Here is a 19,877-nt window from a genome sequence, read left to right as displayed (position 1 = left end):
GGGCAGTGGGTGTACCAGAGCTCGGGGTGGGTGTAACGGGGTGCGGGGCAGTGGGTGTACCAGAGCTCGGGGTGGGTGTACCAGAGCTCGGGGTGGGTGTAACAGGGTGCGGGGCAGTGGGTGTACCAGAGCTCGGGGTGGGTGTAACGGGGTGCGGGGCAGTGGGTGTACCAGAGCTCGGGGTGGGTGTAACGGGGTGCGGGGCAGTGGGTGTACCAGAGCTCGGGGTGGGTGTAACGGGGTGCGGGGCAGTGGGTGTACCAGAGCTCGGGGTGGGTGTAACAGGGTGCGGGGGCCGAGCCCGTCCCCGCCGCGCCCCCCTCGCTCCCGGCCGGGCGCGGTGGCTCCGCCTGGCGGCGGCGGCAGCGCCCTGCACTCCCAGGCTGCTCCGGGGCGGCCCCGCCCCCGGCGCGGCGGGACAAAGCGGGGCCGGGCCGGGCAGGGCCGGCGGCATGGAGCGGGGCTCGGAGCGGGGCTCGGAGCGGGGCATGGAGCGGGGCTCGGAGCGCGGCCCGCGGCCGGAATAGGAGCCGGGCCGGGCGATGCGGCGGTGAGCGCGGCGGGGCCGGGCGCCGCCGTGATGCTCCGCCGCAGCCTCAGCCGCCTGGTGAGTGCGGGGCCGGGGCGGCGGGCAGGGAGAAGTTCGCTGTTATTGTCTTTTTTGCCTTGTGTTGCGTTTGCTTTCCCGCCGGGGCGGGCGGTGCTCGGCGCGGGGCGCATCCCCCTCCCCGCAGGGCCCCGGCTCAGTCCGACCCTGCGAGCCCTCCAGAAGTTGCCTTTGCTGCCGGAGCCCAAACCTTGTTTTTTTCCTTCCCCAAACCTGTTGGAGGGGACTTCCCCGCCCCGGCAGCGCGCTCCCCGGACCGCGTGGCTCCTCCTGCCCCGGGTGGGAGGCAGGGGGCTGCCCCGCCGACGCTCCGCGCCGCCAGACCCATCCCCATCCCTTCCCGCTGCCACATAAGCTACTCGGAGATTTCACCGTGACCTCATTGCTTGGCCTCAACTCTGTAATTACTCATTTTTTTCCTTTTCCACAGCAAACGTGGCAAACCCCGTGTTTTAACATCATTTCGGGCGCTGCTGTTTATTCAGCAGTGTCACTGATTGCGCAGTGCGTAGTTAGCAAAGTTCCTGGAGTTCAGGCGGTGGTGAGTGGTGTTAGCACAGCCCCGACACCGTGGGAGGCTCCGGAGCCGCTTCCCGAGGCACCACCCCGTTACCTGCCGGGATAATGGGCTCTGCCCGCAGGGCCGGAGCCGCCGGGAGATGCGCTCTCATATTCACTTTTGGTTTGGAGCGAGGTATTTGTGCCAGATTTTCCAGGCTTATAGCGCAAGGGACTCTAATTCTCCTTTATAAGTCTGGAGGTAGCTCTGCGGGGCTGGGGGGCACGCGGGTTGATTTCCCGTGTGTAGGCTGTGTTTCTGTTGCGGGCTCTGGGTTGTTTGTCAGCCTCGGGGACAGATGGAAACTCAGTGCCCTGAGTTGCTGCCTTTGATGCCTTTTGAGTTTAGCTCTGCCTGTGTTAAGTGCTTCCTACCCCACCCTAGCAGGAGTTGTTGTCTCAGTCGTGTCGGGAGGCATTTGTGGCTTGAGGCATTTCCACTGAGTTCGGTTAAAAGCGTTTTTGGGTGGCCGCTTCCTGTAGCGGGTAACTGTGAAGCTGCCTGGCCGGGTTCTGGATCCAGCACCCTCCTCGCTCGTGAGGAGCGAGCCCTGCCCTGCCCGGGGTCCCACAAAGTCTCTGTGTCACCTCTCACAGTCCCTCGGCGTGGGGAGGGGACGTTCAGTGCTGCTGGGATGTGATGTCCTTTGAGGTGGAGAAAAAATATCCTGAGCACAGCCCAGGTATTTGTAAACGCTTAGTGCAGGGCTGAGCTGTTGCAGCACCTATTTGTAAGGGTAGAGGTGGTTTTCTTGCTAGAGGAACAGCTCTGTTCAGAGACCAGGACAGAGTGCCAGGTCATCTGCAGTGTTGGTGTGGGATTTAGACGTTGTTTCCACCTCCTGGCTTTGTAAGCAGCATTTCAGCAGCAGCAGTGAGCTGTTTCTTATCAAGCTGGTGCAAGTGGTACGGGTCCCCCAATATCACCCTTTGGCTGATAGAGCAGCTCCTGCCATGCTGCTGCAGCTCTGCCCTGTCCCCAGCCCTGCAGGGTGCCACAATAGGCTTGGGTCAGTCCTCTCTCTCCTGCTCCATGGGAGGAGAGGGCAACCCGTGCCAATCTCCATGGAACTATCCCCAAGCTGCTGTCTTGCCCCCAGTCCTGGATGGGTAGTGCTGGGCTTCAAGAGATACTCATCTTGTGGCAGTGGCATTGCAGAATTCACTGCAGTTGTTAAAGGCTGCAGATTTTCTGACACTTAAGATCCCATAGGGCTATTCAGACAAACGTTGTAACCTCTGCACTGTGTGGTGTCTGCCAGAGGCTCGTAAATACCAACAGATACTAAAAATCCTGCTTTCAATTGTATTTCACAGCTTAGGCACAATGGATGTGACTTGCCCTATCAACATGACTGTTTGTGGCTCTGTTTTTCCCTCCTATAAACTCTTATCCTGGATAGGGTGTAAAATGGGATGGTAAAAAGAGCAGGAAGGGTAGAGTGGTGCCTGTGGGTCTGCTTAGCTACCTGGGGGTACAGACTGATGCTCTGCAGAAACAAATTGGATTCTGAACTTCAATTTGTATCACTGAAATAATCCCTGTCAAAGGAAGAGTGGGGCTGGGATCACTGCCGGGAGGTGGGATTGAATTGCCATGGTTAATCCACTTTTAGGAGATACTGTCAACTTGAAATATAACTTTAATTCTTTTTTGGAAACAGATTCCAGTGCTGGAGTCTTATTTTTAGTGTCATGCTGCTCGTACAGCTGTTGTGGGGAGGATGTGGGTGTGGAGTGGGGAAGTGTGTTGGTGTCCAGGGAAGGATTGGGGTCACTGCTGTGCTGGGCTCCTCACACTCCTTCACTGGGGCGAGCACTGTCCACTTCCAGACCTGCTGGGAAGTGCTGGTCCCTCTGTTGTGTATCACAGACAATGTGCTTTTCCTCATTTATTACTCTGCCTGGGTTCCTTGGAAGCATGCAGACAGCTGTACCCTGGGGCCACAGCTCTGCACCACAGCTCTGCCCCACAGCTCTGCCAGGGCTGCAGGGCCAGTGCCCACTTGGGCTGTTGCAAGAAATAAGTGAGAAATGCTGAAAGAGAAGTTATTGATGCCCTCATTGTTTTCAGTTTTCCTCAGCCTTTCCAGGAAGGCTGGGATGGTGGGTGAAGCGCCCCAGGGTGCTCTCCATCCTCTTGGGATGCCTGGTGCTGGCTGAGCCCGTGGGCTGATGCTCGCCTGTCGTGGTGCTCTGCCCTGGGTCTCCTGCCTCTGCAGTCAGTGCAGTTCCTTGCTCTGGTACTCTCCTATTTGTGTTCAAAGCCCAGGATAAGTAAGAAAACAACAAACAGTCTGTAATTGCGAGCAAAATTCTTCTGTTTGAGTACTTGTGCAGTGCCTAACAATAGGACCTTAGTTGTGTTATTCCCATTTAATTAAATACCTTGGGGTCTGATCCTCTTTGCAGCCTGTGCCCTGGTAAATCCCTGGTGTTTGGCGAGTGCTGGGCTTGTTGTGAGCTGCTGGCTCTCAACAGTGCTTGCTTGGTGTTGGGGAAGAAGGTGCCTCTTAGATGGGCTTGCAGTGGTTGTCCCTGGGCTTGACCTGTGTGACTCTGAGCCTTTGCCTTGTTGGAGGCTGCAGTGATGTTCTCTTGCTGCTCCTCTCCTGGGGTCTGCATCCCTCTGTCCTGTGCAGCTGCCAGCAATGGGGGTACCCCCAGCTTGGTTATGAGGCCCTGTGGGGCAGTGTCTACCTGGAGCCCTGCAGGAAGATAGCCCTGCTTGGACCTATTCAAGTGGCTGAAAATGGGAAATGGCCCAAAGTCACCTTTTAGATAGGAAGTAAATTCCCCACTGGCACTGGGAAATGGGTAAGAAGGGACAGGGGCAGATGGGAAGAGCCCTGGGGTGCACTGGGCAGTGTGGGGCTGACCACTCTTGGCTGCCAGCCCCTGCCCAGCTTGGGGCGTGCTGGAGCATGGCTTGTGAAACATGTCCAGGTCTGGGGGTGGAGGATGCTGATTTACACTCTTGTCTTTAGTATTTTAGCGTGTAATAAAATCTATTTTTGGACACAGAGCAGAACTGTGATTTTCTTTCACACTTGTTTTCTTTTTCCAGCGAATGTGAACCAAACATTAGTGTGTGATTGCAGTTCCTATTCTAATAGTAAAGATGACTATAGGTAGGAGTTGGAAGCTGTGAGAATTGCCTTTTCCCCCAGTCCAGCCATGTTAACACCTGGAGGGTGAGGCTGCATGTCAGATACCTTGTACCTGACTGCCAGCTTCTGCAGGAAGTGTTTTGCTTTCATTGATGTGACAAAAACCTGCAAGCAGCAAAGGTTGGGGCTGGGGTATCTCTGTGACACCAGGTGGCAGTTCTGCTTGGAGAAATCCCACACTTCAGAAGTGTGGATTTTAATGAAGCCACTTGAATTTTTCATGAAAATTGCTGAAATTTTATTTTGTAAGATGTGTTTAAGGTGACAGCAGCCTTCCATGTGCTCAGGGCCAGTTCCCCTGTAGCAGCCACATGGCAGCCCATGCTTGACCACAGAGAAGTCAAGGAAGGCTCAGCTAGGAAAGCTGGAACTGTGAAAAGCTTAGAGTTGTGATCCCTTATTGATGCTCCTTCATCAAAGTGGAAAATGGGGCCACAGGAGTTTCTCAAGTTCTGGGGAATATGGGGCCATAGGGGTTTCTCAGATTCCTGTAACCATTTCCTCTTCAGTGTCTCCTAACTGTAGACCTATTCCCAGAAATCGCTCCACTATTTGGCTAAAAATAAATAAAAATCAAACAAAAAACTTGGCCCGGGATAAACGGCTGCATGGAAGTGTTCATGTGTGCAGGTGAAGCTTGGGGAAGTTGGAAATCGCTGCAGGGCGGACTGGAAAGCACTGGTCAAACATTAATGATAAGTGATGCTTCTAATTAAACCTGTGGCATGCTGAAACTGTTCTGTGGAGAATTAGTTGTCTTGGCTCTATTCTTCTTCCCTTCTTACCACTTTTGTCCCCAGCTGGTATTTTGCTAAGGGTAATGGTGATTGTCTGGGCTGTATGGGAAAGGTTGGGAGCTGACTGGAACTGCAGCTGAAGGCATGGCACTTTGCTTTTAGTAATAAAACTTGTAAAAGCAAACAGGGCATCTATTAGTAACAAGCTTTTCAGCCTTGCCTTTAATTTCATCCTGTTGCCTTTGGTTTGTACACTTCCTTTCTGATTAAAGCTGCTGTTACTGGCTGTAACTGTCTCTAGTGGAGAGATTTGGGTTTTTTTAAGCATTAGTTAAAATCAAAGTTGATGGAGAGCATTCATGGTATCTGTGAGTCAGAAGAAACCCTCATACCCGAATCAGTTGTTGCCTGCCAGTGATCATGTTTTTAGCAATGCAGGTTTGGTCCCTATGAGCATCTTCCTCCCATGGCACCATGTTTCCATCTCTTATCCCAGATGTGTAATTCCTTGCGTTGTGGGACTGTGTTTCCTTGGGAGATGTAAACCCACTGTCCTTGCTGAGAAAGTGCTGGACTGGCCAAGTGGGGGACCATCTCTGTGGCCAAGATCTGCCTGCCAGAGGAGCTGGCATTGCAGGGGTAAGGGAGTTGCTGGGGTGCCTGGGAAGGGGGGAATTTTCCAAGGAACTTGGGGTGAGAGTGTGCTGTTCATCCATTTGCCTTTCCCTGAAAATGTTTGCTCGGGGGTTTTTCTAGGGAGTTTCCTGTATTTAGCTGTGTGTGGGAGGCGGGTGCTGAGACTGGAGGGCAGCAGGGAGGTTTTCCTGCATGGCTTGGGCAGTCACTCCAGTGGCCTTCTGCCCAAATGTGTCCCCTGCTGAGGGGAGAGGGCAGCAGCTCCTGCCCTGTGCCAGGACAGCCTATCCCGAGGTGATCTCAGAAAATAGCTCTGCATCTAGACTGAAATCTTCTCGCTGCTCTTCTCAGAAACATTTCTGTGCTTGCTGAGGTCTGGGAAGGACGGGCTGGTTTTACCCGAGCAGGTTTTGCCAGTGCTATCGATACACAGGGTGTTGTGGACTTCACCTGCCTGTGCTCTCCCCAGCCAGTGCACCTGTGTCCATGCCTGGGCTTGGAGCCCCACAGTGACGCTGCAGGAGCCAGGAGAGCCTGGCACACATCTGTAGCTCTGCCCCTGCCAGCTCCCTCACCTCTTGCAAGTAGACAAGATTTTTTTTTTTCCCCCCGCTTTAATTACCAAGTAGTATTGAGGTTCAATGATGGGTTTTTTTTTTTTTTTAGTGTTTTCCCTTGTTTGCCTGGAGACTTGCAGCTTTCTCTAACTTGTGGGGACCATGCAGATGGTGGGCTGCAGGCAGGGCTGGTTCCCAGCAGCTCAGGGTGCTGGACTGTGGCTGTGTCCTGCTGTCACTCAGAGCCTCACACCGCTGGGCTGCTGTTAGCAGTGGGCACAGCACGAAGGACATGGTGAAGTGGGCTCTGCTCAGACCCTGCCCTGCCCTCAGTCAGAAGGGTGTCCTGCTCGTTGGAAACAGGTAGCAAGGACACTGCTGCTCACGTTGCTGATGACTGTAAGCCATTTCTACAGTTATGGTTGAAATAACTGTACAGTAATCTCATGTAGTTCTGCTCTCCTGAGGCTCCCTGCACCCTTTTCCCAGGCTGGCTCCACGACCAGCACGCAGCCCCGGCTGCTCTCGGTGTGACCATCACACTGCAGTTTGCTGAACTGCTCTGAATTATCCAACACCTGACCAGTGACTTACTCGCTAGGTTTGCCTGAACTGGCTAACATTTGGTTAGAAGTTTGCTTTTTTGCAATAAACTCCAAGACTCGAGCATGGAGCTGTTCCTGGGTTTCCTTAACCTTCCTGTGGGAGCAGGGTGATGCTGCTGCCTGTACGCTGCAGGGGATGGCAGCGAGTGGCAGACTGGTTTACAGCTTGATTTACGAACTTGTAGCCTGGGGAAACAGTGAAACTTCCCTGTTTTAAAAGGTTTCCTCTGGCTCCTGCCCTCACCTGGCTCCCGCTTGGCTACTGGGTCAGGAAAAGCCTGTTTTGCCCAGAGGCTGCAGTGATTTCAATATATATATGCATTAAATATACATGCATGCAATATATGCACATTAAATATGCATATAAGCAATATACAGAGATGCATTAAAAAATATATATATATATTTATTTATTTATTTATTTTTGCTTATGGGCTCTTTCTCAGGCTTGGCCAAAACCCAAGGAGCTGCTGGGCAGTGATTGGCACAAGGCACCACTTTGATGGTTGCAAAGTGCATTTGGATATTGAACTGCGTGTGGGACAGTGGGGTGGGGAGAGCAGCTGAGGCTCACTGGTGGGAGGGAAGCAGTCCTAGGTTTTGTTTCTCCTCCCCTCCATAATTTTTCATGCTCTCATAGGGATGCTCACTGCCACAGATGCTGATCAGAACCAATACTCTCTAAAATTTTTAGCTCTTTATGCAACCCCTTCTGCACGTGATGTGCAGTTTGTCCAATCTCGTGGGCACCTGTTGCATCCTGCTGACTCCACTGGTTTTTTTTCCCCAAACCTCAGTCATGTTGTTTGGGATGGGATTCCAGCTGAAGCCCATTTAGACTAAAAGCAGATCTCCTCTGGACATCCAGCCTAATTGACAGTGCTTCAGAGACATTTGTCCTGCCCTCCTTAATGAAAGCTTAGTGCATGATCCAGTTGTTTGTAAAGAGCTTTTTGTTTTCCTCCTCCAGCAGAAGGAGGGGTAAGCCCCTGCGAGGCTGTTCTAGCTGGGTATTTTGCTCTCAAATCAGGCTTTTCTTGTGGTTTTTTTCCCCATCTTGAACAAGATTCCTGTTAAACTCCATTGTGGCCTTTGCTGGGTAATGCTTTGCTGCAGGCTTTTTGCTCTTGTGTTCAGCTGAATTTTCAGGATCGATAGGTGAAAGGACTCCAGCCTTGCTTATGGAGGGCTTGGTAATTTCTTGCTCTGTGTTTTCAAAGTATCTTTTCATCTGGCACTTCTTAAAGTGTGCTGTACACCTTAACAAGAGTCTGTAAGACGATGGAGGTGGGAAACAGAGACATCGCTCACTTGGTCAATGCAATTTGTGTGCAGTATTGTGGCAAATGCACTGATTTGCAAAACGGAGGGATCCTCTATTTCTTGTACTATAAAGGACCTAGAAAAGCTGAGTAAGATGTGCAACAGGCAAGACCAGACAATTTGAAGCGCTTCTTTGGTACTGCAATCCAAGATCTCTTCAGCAGTAATACAAATTAAATACTGCTTGACTGCAGCAACGCTGTGCTCTGTTGCTGGAGTCTCAATTGGCTTAAGAGGGGAAAAAAATAAAAAAAATAAATCTCACTGCCAGGAAATTAAATGCAGGGGAAAAAAAATCCACTTTTGTGAGGAGCCTTTCCATCTTTTATTATGATTTCTGTGTAATTCCTCCCCAGCATTCATACAAAGCCAAGCAGCTGCTATCTGTAGGGACTCAGACTGCACTGGGGGGGCTCCAAAGCCAACCTTGAAATGCAGCATTAATATATTTTTGTTCCTGTTTGCTTTGGGTGGTGTTTTGCATGCCACTTTTGTTCACTCTGAGTTGTGGAAGTTTTTTATTCTTTTTGATTTTCCTCCTTCCTTACAGCTCACCTTTTCTTATATTGTTTGCTCAGGGAGGGAGTGCAGTAAAATAAGCTGTGATGCCCAGAGGGCTGTTGTCTTTGTATCAGCCAAATTAGTATTGTGGAGTACATAATTTCCGTGGGGTGGTTTCTCCCAGTGCAGCTGAATGGATGGAAGTGGGACTTCCCACCTAACAAGTACCCTTCCAGTTAGTGCAGGGTGGGAAGCAGTCAGGCAGAGAGAGGAAGCCTTGGGTGAAGGAGCTTGTGCAGATAACCATGAGAGTAGGAACGCCCTTGTCTTGGTGCCGGGCTGGGGAAACAGACTGATGGGATGGAGATGGCTGAGTCATCTCCAGGGATGCTGTCCTGCTCTCCAGCACAGGACGGGCTTGCTTCTGCAGCTGATGGTGCTGGGGTGGACCACAGTGAAACCCCCTGAGCTCTGAGCCCGATGTCCCAGGGCCAGCTGAAACCTCAGCTCCCTGTCCCTGTGGCTTTGCAGTTTTCCAGGCTGTTTTCTTAGGGCAGTGCTTGGTGTGGGGCTCGCTCAGCCTCTGCTCTGCCTTGCCCAGCCGGAACAGGAGCCAAAGGATTTCCTGAAGATAAACAGTTCTAGGCCACATGGTGAGGATTTCTCTCCTGACTGGGTGGATTTCACTGATCCAGTATCCTGGTATGACTGTGCCTGCAAGCCCCAAGGATGAATCTGTTGGTCGCTGTAGTACCCAGAAATGAAAATATTCCCAGTGCAGTCTGGGTCGTGTGGAGCTGATTTGGGCTGTGGAGCAAGGGGTGAAGCAGGTGTTCTCTACCTCTTTCCCTTTTATCTCCTGCTGCTTCTGTGGAAACATTTGTCTGTAGTACAGCAAGGGGCAGAGTTAGATAACCACAGCTTTTACGGTTTTGGAGTTGAAAAGCTTGATCTGAACCAGTGTGAGTGAGGAGCATGAGGAGGTGCTGGCACCTTGGATACCCAGTCGGGGATTGAGGGCACCCCAGGATGCTGGTGCAGAACTCGGGGAGTCCTTGTGGCTGGACCTGCCCTCCCATCCCTCCTCGTGGCTGTTGTGTGGGAGATAGGACAGCTTCCCTGGGGCAAAGCTTCATCTGGGGGATGGGTCTGGGCAGCCCTGGGTGCCAGCCCTTGCTTCTGGGGGGCTGTGGTGAGATACATGCTGGCAGGGCAGTCTGTAGCCTCTGCCCCTGGAGTGTGGACAGCCAGGCAGGCTTGCTTCCCAGGGGAAAGGGAATAAACTGCTCTGGGAAATGGGCTTCTTGCCAGTCAGCTGGCAGCCTGGCTCTGAAATGCTGGGAAAACTTAAAAAGGGGCAAAATGTTTGTAGGTGGCAGAGGTTAGAGTAATGTCTGGCCGAGCTGGGATGCATAACATAGCATTTAGGGTTTTTTTGTTTCCATAACTGAAGAGCTCAGGCTTTCAGAGGACCAGAAAACAACGGGAAAACCAACAAATTATACCTCTGCTGGGTGATGCAAGCACTGACAATTGCAAACTGGGAGGTTCTTTCCATTTTGCTCTTATTTTAATTTTTGCCAGGCCAAATCACTGCTCTGGAGAGCTTGCTGCCCTGCTAAAATAGCTCCCGATGAACAGACATATGTGCACAGCTTGAGCTGGGGAAAGGAGGGAGGAAGAGTTCTGAAGACAGGAAGACCTCGTTGTATTTGCTTTGTGACCTCTGCAAAACATTTGGCTCTTATTCAAAGTCCTTTTTCTGTTCTTGAGCCTGAAGTGTTCCTATGAGCCTGAATTTTATATGCTGGCGGCATGCTGGTTGAACTTTTCTTTTGGACTGCCAAAAATAAAGATCTGCTGCCTGTATTTCAAGATGAGCAATGGTTTCATAACCCTGGCTGCCAACGGGGCAGGGAAAAAAAGAATTGAGATGCTGAAAACTTCCGAAGGTCGGTGGTTGTGTTTGAGCAGGAGCAACAGATTTTCCGCAGAACAGCAGCGCTGAGGTAACGCTGCCCCAGTTGATCCCGTCTGGGTTTGGCTTTCTGCATCACTCGGGAGCCTGACTTTGTGCAAAGTGCTGCCGAACAGAAGCTGTGATTGCAGGCATTGTGGCACGTTTGCTGGGAAGATGCAGTACTGCCTGCTTTGAGGGTAGACTGCCTCCAGAAGGAAAAACAAAATCTGTGCCAAAAAAGGTCTTTACAGCTGTCACCCCTGACCATGGCACTCTTCAAGTCCAGGATAGGGCTGGGCCCTCCTTTGAATTTATTACCTAGGGAAAAAAACCTCTTGTATTTCCTTTCTCCACCCTTATTAAATCTTTCAAGTAGCCTTTTCCCCTGTTCTCTCCCCCCGGCCATGTCTCTGCTTTTATTGGTGCCTCTGTTGGCTAAGTCAGCTTTTTCAGGAAACGCAGCCTGGTTGGGCTCTGCTGTTCCCCACCCCATTGTCCTTGGTGAAGGTGATCTTCCTGTAAGACCATATGGTGAGGCAGCAGGTCTTTGGGACAGAGGGGACGTGGGGATGGGCTCTGTCTGGTGCCCTTTGCTTGGCTGCACCACTGTTTCCATTAAGGGTGGTGTGATCTGTGTCAGTGATGCTGTGCTAGAGCTCATCATCTGCTGCTTTATCATGCCCAGGAATGAGGTCTGGGTGTTGAGCCCCATCACATACTGACTGTGGTGTAAAAAAGCCCCCGGTACTTCTTTTCCCATGACTCCTCTTTTCCTCTTGCTTATTCTTTTGGTCTGGGGGCTCTCATGGTTGCCCCTGCTGCCCCCCACCTTGGCTGGAGCCAGCTTAACCCAGCGGTCACTCCTTGGTGGTCATGTTTTGTCCCTGGCTGAAATATCAGTGGGAGCTTCAGCCTCATCACAGGAGAAGGGATACTGGTTTAAATTTCAACCTTCTGTTTTCCCAAGGTACCAGCCTTCCCGTCCTGCTTGGGGATGAGCAGCAAAGTCCTGTCCAGTGGGAAAGGAGATGGGGCGGTGTGCACCTTCAGCCCATCCTCTCAGACCTATGAGCTCTTAGTATTTCAGATGCAGTGTTGGTTGTTTGGCTTTTTCCGAGGTCTGTGCATGTTATTGACCCTTCCTGCAGGCACAGGGAGAGAGTGGTGGAGTCGATCCTGATCGATGGAGTTCTCTCTCTGAATCGGGAGATCTGCCTAAATATGTGGTCGGTGTGGGTAAGCACAGTCTGAGCTGCTGAATTATTCAGGGTATTCTCAAAGCATTGCTTGTACCCTCATAGAAATGACTAAGGACAAAGAGTCACAGAAAAATTGGCAAGAAGAAATTTCAATTAAAAATATATCGGTTGGGCAATGAGGTTGATGTGCTGAGCGACTTCCCGAGGCTGACGGATGTTTTGGGGAGGTTACGGTAAATTTATGGAGGCTTTTTAGAATTGTGGATGTGTTTTCCTTTGTTCTTCTGAGGCTAAATGAAATGGGAGCTAGAACAGGCTGTTTTGGGAGGTGCTGTTATTTTTGCAAGCTTTTTTTGTAAATCAGGTCGCCTTCTCTATTACTTTTATGATAAATGGAACAATACAGGAGCAATTAGACTTTAAACTATTCATGAGATCGAAGCCAAGTAATGTGATCTTTCTAGTGCATATGTTTAATATAAGCTGTGATTTCATTCAAATGCTTGAGCCTTGTACTTGTACTGTATAATTATCTCTGGGTTTAGCAGATGATTTTTTTTTTTAAATGCCTGTGGTTTTTATTAGATCCGTTTTCTATGAGTTATTTGTGTTTACTTTGTGGCTTAAACTTATCTTCAGCAAACATGAAAGGAGAGGTTTTTTTACTAGTTAGTTCTGGTTTTGGTGCTTTCTGGAACTGTAGTAAATCAAATGGTGGTGGTTTTTTTTCTTCTGCTGCTGTTTTTTTCTGGAAACAGGGCCAGAAGGTAGCACAGACACTTGCTTTCCATATGGGGGATATAATTAAACACTCTGTTTTGCAGCTGCCCTAGAAATAGTCCACTTGAAGTGGCTTCTTGTCAGCGGTGGCTGCAGAGCACAGGTTCACCTCTGTGTTGAACTCAGTCTAACTCCGTTAATTTTTACCCAGGCTTGCTAATTTTTACCCATGCTTGCAACTTTTATCTGGTGCCATCTGGGTCCTGTGCATGGTGATGTGATGGATTCCCAGAAAGTGGGGAGGGTGGTGAAGAGCTGCTCCCCACGGCAGGCAGGAGCTGTTGTGCTGGGGAGGGACGTTCCTGTGGGAGGAGGGCACATGTGGAGAAGGGGCAAGAGGCACGAGGGGGCAGTTGCTGGAACTCAGGCAGAGAATTTGGGGTCTGCTGTGGGCTGCAAATGTAATTCTGCCATCTCTGTGATGCTCCAATAGCTTCAAGTCATCAATATGTCGTGTTATTAATTGCATCCATGGGCATTTTTACTGCTGGCCTGATGCCTTCAAATCATACCCGTTCTTATCTCCCCAAAGAAAGATTTATAGTGAAATGCTGAGCCTCAGGTGACCTTCCATGGGCATGTAGTTGGGTTTTTGAGTTTGGGCAATGTAAGAAAATAGCCATTATCCTTCCTAATGCCTTGATTTCAGAACTGCTGCTTCTGGCAGTACGTGGGCTTGATAAAAGGTGCAAGTATGGGAAGGTTGGGTTACGTCAAAGCATTTGACAGAAATACATTCATGTGTGAGCTTTTCCCTGGCATGAGAAGGGTGGTGCTGCAGCAGCAGCCCTTGGCCCTGCCGAGCGTGCAGCAGAGCGTGCATCAGTGCAGGCATTTATCACTGCAGCCGGGCACCTGGGCCTGCCTAGGGGCAAAGCTGGGATGGGCAGCCAGCTGCCAGCTTGAGGGATGTTCCTGGCAGAACAGCCTCGCCCGCCTCATCTTTATCTCCTGTGATTTGTGTTTGACTCTCTGGCTGGTGTCTTCCAGCTGAGCTCCTTCAGCAGAAAGCTGGTTTGGATGCCCTGCTGAAGGATTGACTTGCTGATGGGCTTGGCTAGGCACGGCGGGAGTGGAGCAGGAGCTCTGAACTGGAGCTTGAAACATTGCAGGAGGGACCAATGTCTTTGGGGCTGGGCCTCAGGTGATGCAGACAGGATAGTGGCTCTGCTCAAAAATGCCTCCTTCCCTCCTTCCTCTCAGTCCTGGTGTCTGCGGTGTCCCCCTGGTGCTGCTGCGTGTCTGCCAGCTGCTGGGAGCGCTTCTGCGTTGCAGGGACATGGTACAGCAGATGGGTCTGTGGTCACCTACCAGCATCCCCAGATCCTCCAGGCTTGGTGGGAGAATGCAGCGTGGCATCCCTGGCACTGTCCTGAGACTGTGACCAGTCTGACACTGCTAATCCCTGCAGACAGCTCTGCTTCTCCCCATGCTCACGCAAATGCCACGCCTCCAGCCCAGGGAGGTGAGAAAGTGCCTGTGAGGGGAATGCAATTGTTTATTTTCTTGAATAATCCTTTTGGCAGGCTTGGCTCTAAACAGCAGGAGAAACTCTGGTGTTTGCCTGCACCAGCTCACTCCAGGACTGTGGGCTTTGTAGAACCCCAGAAGGCAAAGAGGCAGCTGCTTGAAGTGTATCTAAGTAATATTTTCTTCTTTTTTTTGCCATCAGAATTAAAATTTTTAATGAAAGGCAGTCAGAAAAAGTCGTCTAAATCCTCTCCCTGCTAATCTGCATATTTTATAATTTTCCCCAAAGCCTGGCAGTTATTCCCTAAATCTCCCTCTAAGTCTCTGTTGCGAACCGTTATTAAGACGTAGCAATCTATTAGCGACCCGGCGAGCGGCTGAGCTGGGCTCGTCAAAGTGAGAGCTTTTAATTGCTGAGCTCAGCCAGCACCTCTTGCTGCAGGCGTCTGGTGTGCGCTCGCTTTCTGGAGGCTGGAGAAGAGAGAGATGTGGTGTGAAGCCTTCCAGCTTCTCGTGCGGCTGTGGGAAGGTGTCACACCGCGGGGTGGTTGAGGAATGGGAAATGAAATGCTGTGAGTGGTGGGAGCCTGGTTAGAGCATGGAGGGGTTCTCCCTCTGCAGCCCCCGCAGAGGGCTGGGATGCACCCTGGAGTTACAGTGTCACTGTTACTGTGGTGTTACTCATCTTTGTAGGTGATGCTGCAGATGAATAACTGAAGGGATTTGAGGGTGAAAGCCCTCCCAGGAGTTGGTGCTGATAACTCGGTGTGGCTTGGTCAGCCAATACACCACACCTGGGTGTGGGCTCTCCTCTGCTCTGAGGCTTCACATACTCCATGCTCTCTATGGCCAGCTGTGGATAGTCAGGAAATACTCGTGTGTACTTTTTCAGAAGTGCTTTAAGCAGAACTTTGTGGTTTCCATGCCAGTGCATGTGATTGGCAAACCCTCACCCTGCTCCTTCCCAGCGCTCTGCAAGCGGCATGGGCAGGGGAAGCTGTTGCTTCCTCCTTGTGCTGTAGGGATGCTCGCCAGGCACGCCTGGCTCCAGATCCTGGACGGGGCACGACGGGGACCAGACGTGGGGACATCTGTCTCAGCTGCCTGGTACCACTGTGGCGTGAGTGGATGGCTCTGCCTCTCGCTCCTGGGGCACAGGTTGGTGAGACCACGGCTGGCACCTCCCTAGTGCAGCAGATACATCAGGGGACCCTTTTTGGGTCTAGTTTCTAGTTAGGAAGAGTTGCTGTTTGGTGTTACGGGTGGTGGTGGTGTGGCTGGGAGGAAGGTGGCATTCCCTAGCTGGGAGTGTGTGCCAGCCCAGCCCAGTCCCTGCTGGGGGTGCTGGTGGCTGCTGCTGGCTCTGTCGGGAGGTGCAGGGACGTTGTGTAGGGCTTGAGAATCTTCCTCCTGCTGCTCTAAGCAGCAGCCACTGGAGGTGTGAGGATGGCTGTAGTCCGAGTGGTCAGCACACCTCCCCAGGTATAGGCATGGTGTAAAAACACTTCTTTAATTAAAGATGCTGCAGTCATGGGTGGGAGACCAGGGAAAGGAAGAGCTGCTGCTTCCTTTGGGCAGATCCTGCTCCTGGTGCAACAGGATCCATTCAGTTGTTGCTGCTCCAGGTCCACCAGTTTTAGCTGTTTAAATTTTTGGTTTTGACACTTTCCCCAAGCAGCAGTTAGTCCTAGGCCTTGCTGTCTTAGCATGTTTTTCTTCAGAGCACCTTTCCTCTAGCTGGGTTTTGTTTGCACCTTGACAAGCTGTGTGTGGTAAGCCCTTTGGAGAAGGGGGTGCTGAGCCAGCTCCAGGGCACTCCAGGAGCATCCATCTGCAGAAGGCTGAGCCTTGCTGGGCAGCTGACACGGGACAGGGATTTGGCATTTTTGACACCTGCTCTGGTGGGGTTTCAAAGCAAGCAAGCTGTAGGGTTGAGGATTAGTATGAAGTGGAGTATGAACAGTATCTGCTGGTGTTTTAGCAGCCCTGCTGCCTGCTAATGCCCTTGAACCATAAACTGTGACAAATGTCTTCTCTATTAATGTTTAAAAGCTCAAAACCTTAACTCTAAGGAAACCCTACCCTGGTCTAACACCACTCTTTCCCCCCCTCCCCTCTTTACTCATTTGCTGTTAGTGGGCATTTTAAATGCACTGTGTAGTTTTAAGTTCAGCGTCACAAAATGCTTCCTGGTGCCAGCCAGGTCTTCTCCCTTGGCTGTGAGCATCTGTGGCAAGAACACTTTGTTATATGAAAGGGGGAACCTGGACAGAATGAAAAGCTGATTTTTAAAGTATTGCACAGTTCTGTTGTTTTTGAACACAAAGTTTTCTGGTCCACTGAGAAACTTGAGTGTGCTGTGCAGGCCAGAGCTGGAGGCTGTAGAGCTCGCAGTGCTGCCTCGTCCACTCAAGAGCTTCCATTGGGCTGCAGGCACTGGCAGGGACCTGCCTGCCCTTGGCTTTGTCACACGTTGGGAAAGGTTTTAAAATAATTTACAAGAAGTTGGAACTTGGATGTTTAAGAGTCACATTAAAATAGAAGAGCTCTGATAGTTTTGGTGCATTCAGATGTTTTGTTTACTATGTGTTAACATCCTCTCCCTTGGATCCGGAGGATGTGTCTGTAGTTTGCGGGGTGCTGTCACGTCCCCTGGGTAGCCTGGAAGGGCTGTGGGGTGGCTGGGTCTCTGCTGGAGCCCCGTGTTGCTGATCACAGGTGTCTCGTGGCTTTGTGCAAGGGCTGCTGTCCTCCTGCAGAGCAGCCCTGCTTCCCTGCTGAGGTTATTCCGCTGCAGTTCCCCTCATGCTGCTGCGGAGCAGTGGGGCTGTCATCAAGCCCCCATGACATGAGGCTGACATTCACTTGTGACATCTCATTCTGCTTTAAATTAACCCCCCAGCAAGCCCAGCTGGCTTCCCAGCACCCTGTGTGTCATCTTGAGGAGTTTGTGATGTGAAACTGTCTGCTTCATTATTTGAGATTTTAGCTGAGATTTTTAAATAGCAGAAGAAGACCCTTTTGGTTTTTTGAGCTAAGTGCTAAATCTGTGTGTACCAGTGTGGTGGTGAGACATTTTGCATGGGCTTGAGGGTTGGACAGAAGAGTGAGGATAAGGGAGGGTGCAGTTTCCATCGTCCTCCACGCAGTGAATAAACACAGAGCTGCAGGATTCTCCAGGTCAGGACTAGGAAGAGATGTGTGGATGATAAATTATATTCCTAGTGACTTGAGGTCCTTAATAAAGACATATTCTTCTTCAAGAGGAAAAAATAACCTGGCACAGGCTGCACATACAGGCAGCAGCTGTCCTGCACAGGGCAGGAGTGCAGTGACCTGTCCTGGTGGGGTGTAGGACAGGCTGTGGTCCTGGGAGCTGATGGCTGAGCCAAGGTGTGTTTGAGGCTCAGCATGGCCTGAGTTTTGCTGAATGACCTTACGTGTTCTCCATTCTTGTGCTTTGGCTGGGGCAGAGAGGTGAATTTTTGAGTTCCAGCTGCCTTATTTCCAAAGAACAGCGCGGTGCACTGAGAAGCTGGAAGCTATTAGTACAAATATTTAAGTTACTTTGAGCTAAAAGCTGGTTTTTCCTTTTCCTGGCTGCCCGACAGTGTGCTGGGGAGGAGAAGCGGGTGGGGACGCGCACCGTGGTGGTCGGGCACCGCCCCGTTTCGGACACCGAGGCGTACGTGGCACAGAAGTTCTGCGACAACAGGATCGTCTCTTCCAAGGTGAGCTCGCCCTGCTCGTCCAGCTGCACCATGTGCGTGATGGCTGCTCGGGTACTCACCCTGCTTTTATTTGGTGGGGGATTTGGAAATGGAGAGACTCTGAGGGTGGATGTAAAGGTCCATCTGCAAGTGGAGCAGCCTGGTACAGCCCTTACACACAGCTCCAGTCTCTCTTGTAGTCTTACTTTTTTTTTTTTCATCCTATAAATGCTGGTTGGGGCATGTATGAGTTCCTTTCTTGTTGGTTGGATGAGAGCAAAGCACGTGGACACATTGATTTTGTGGGGTTGGGGTTTTTTTTTGGTGTTTTTTAAAGGCTTCTGGTATTCCCTTTGGGAAGAAAAGACAGCTTAGATATAATACAGCATGAGATAACAGCAACTAAGATTTGCAAACAGGAATGGGATTATTTTATAAAGGGACATAAAAATGTGATTCACTTTTTTTTTTCTTTGGTTCTGTGGGATTTTTCTCTCTTGAGATAGGGCAAAAATAACCATGCTCTGTTTATCCCTTTGGATGAAAGGGGGGGAAACATTCATATGGTATTAATGCAGCTTTTGTTTATGGTGGAAAACTGTGATGACACCCATCTGCTTTCTGCCTAGCTTTTTTCCATGACATTCATGAAGCTATTTCAAAAGATTTGAAGCCAATTCGAGTAAAATATCAAACAAGTGGCATTCCATATTGTCAACACAGCTGGATACGTATCCCAGTGCCTAGGATTCATGATGCTCAGCATACACTTGGGCTTCAGTTTTGCTGTACTTGAGCTCTAAGGGGTTTTTTTCCCCTCTCCTTTCTTTTTTTATACATCCTGGATCTTATCTGTTTTTATGTCTGAGTTTATTTTTGGGAAAAGTTTTAAGTCTGTCCATGTTTAACTTGTGTAGCATTCCCACTGACGTTTCCCTGGCACACAGGAGGGGCCTTCAGCGAGGACACCTTCCCCTGTCTCAGTTCCCTCTCTGAAAAATGGTTTGGTTGAGCACTAATTTTAGTTCTTCCTTGATTTAGTTTTGAATGTTGTGTCCTTGCTCTTTTTTTCCATTTATATTTGCTAGGCCTGGGACCTTACCAGTCTCTTTTATAATTAAATGGACATTGGTCTTGAGACTTGGCTGCTTATTCTTTTTTATTCCAGACAGACTGAAAGATAGATATTAGACCCATTATTTTCCATGTTGTTCCTAAATTCCACATGCTTTCCAAAGTAAATGAAATGATTCAGCAGCCTTCTTAAAATTATAATGAAGCACAACCTAATACTGAATTTGTATGGGCAGCATGGCTTTTTGCCTTTTTTTTTTAATAACAAAAGCAGCTCTAAGATGGTTTTGGGAATTGGAAAAAATTTATCCACTGTACATTATGTTGTAATGAAAGCAGGTGTCTGCAAATGCCTTTCTGGAAGTTGTCAGTGAGGCACTTCCAGAGTTCGGTGCTCCAGCAGAGAGCTGGAGCTGGAAGCCGAAGCAGAGCTTGGTGGTGTCTCTGCATCCAGCTGCCCTGTGCTCCTGGCTTTAGATCCAGGACCTGCATCTCTGCCTGGGGCCCGCCAGGGCTGCTCAGCCGCCTCACTGGGCTTCCCTTGCCACGTTGAAGGAGAGCTCCTTTGCTCCTCTGTGCAGATCATTCCCTTTGGTAGCTCTAGTCCCTGTCAGCCACGTGCCTTGGTCTGTTTGTGAGTCCCCCTCTCTCCCCACAGTACACCCTCTGGAATTTCCTCCCGAAGAACCTTTTTGAGCAGTTTAGAAGAATTGCCAACTTCTACTTCCTTATCATCTTCCTCGTGCAGGTAAGAGCTGTGATGCTAAGAGTGAGTTTTATTTAGACACTGATGTTAAACATAGCTTGAACAAGAATTGAGATTTAAGACTGTTTGTGCTTATAAGAGGTTTGGAATTTGTTGAGTTGGAAGCTGTGTTATAATTCTGCCACACCATCCAAGGCGTAAAAATAATTAAAATATCTGGGCCTATCTGAGATGGGGTTTGAATGACTGCTGGAACATTGAAAAACCGTCTTAATTCTCACTGT

General features: G+C 50.2%; 1 protein-coding gene across 10 annotated transcripts in view; it reads left to right on the top strand.

Moving 5' to 3' along the window:
- The first annotated feature begins 505 nt into the window (after nucleotides 1-505).
- Nucleotides 506-19,877, top strand: part of ATP11C (ATPase phospholipid transporting 11C) — a 55,350-nt gene continuing 35,978 nt past the window's right edge. For 9 of the 10 annotated variants that reach the window (XR_007206715.1, XM_048318465.1, XM_048318457.1 and 6 more), the window contains exons 1-3: nucleotides 506-607; nucleotides 17,715-17,834; nucleotides 19,546-19,635. Coding sequence is in view for 9 of the 10 variants with exons in the window: in XM_048318465.1 (XP_048174422.1) it covers nucleotides 581-607; nucleotides 17,715-17,834; nucleotides 19,546-19,635 (237 nt within the window). In the remaining variant the exon portion in view is untranslated. Of the gene's footprint in view, nucleotides 608-11,860; nucleotides 11,891-17,714; nucleotides 17,835-19,545; nucleotides 19,636-19,877 lie in introns of those variants that run through there. The other variant, XM_048318458.1, reaches the window with a different exon arrangement.

The sequence above is a fragment of the Corvus hawaiiensis genome, chromosome 14 (assembly GCF_020740725.1).
Source record: "Corvus hawaiiensis isolate bCorHaw1 chromosome 14, bCorHaw1.pri.cur, whole genome shotgun sequence".
Lineage (NCBI taxonomy): Eukaryota > Metazoa > Chordata > Aves > Passeriformes > Corvidae > Corvus > Corvus hawaiiensis.
The sequence above is the reverse complement of the archived record's forward strand: the minus strand, read 5'-3'. Positions and strand labels throughout refer to the sequence as shown.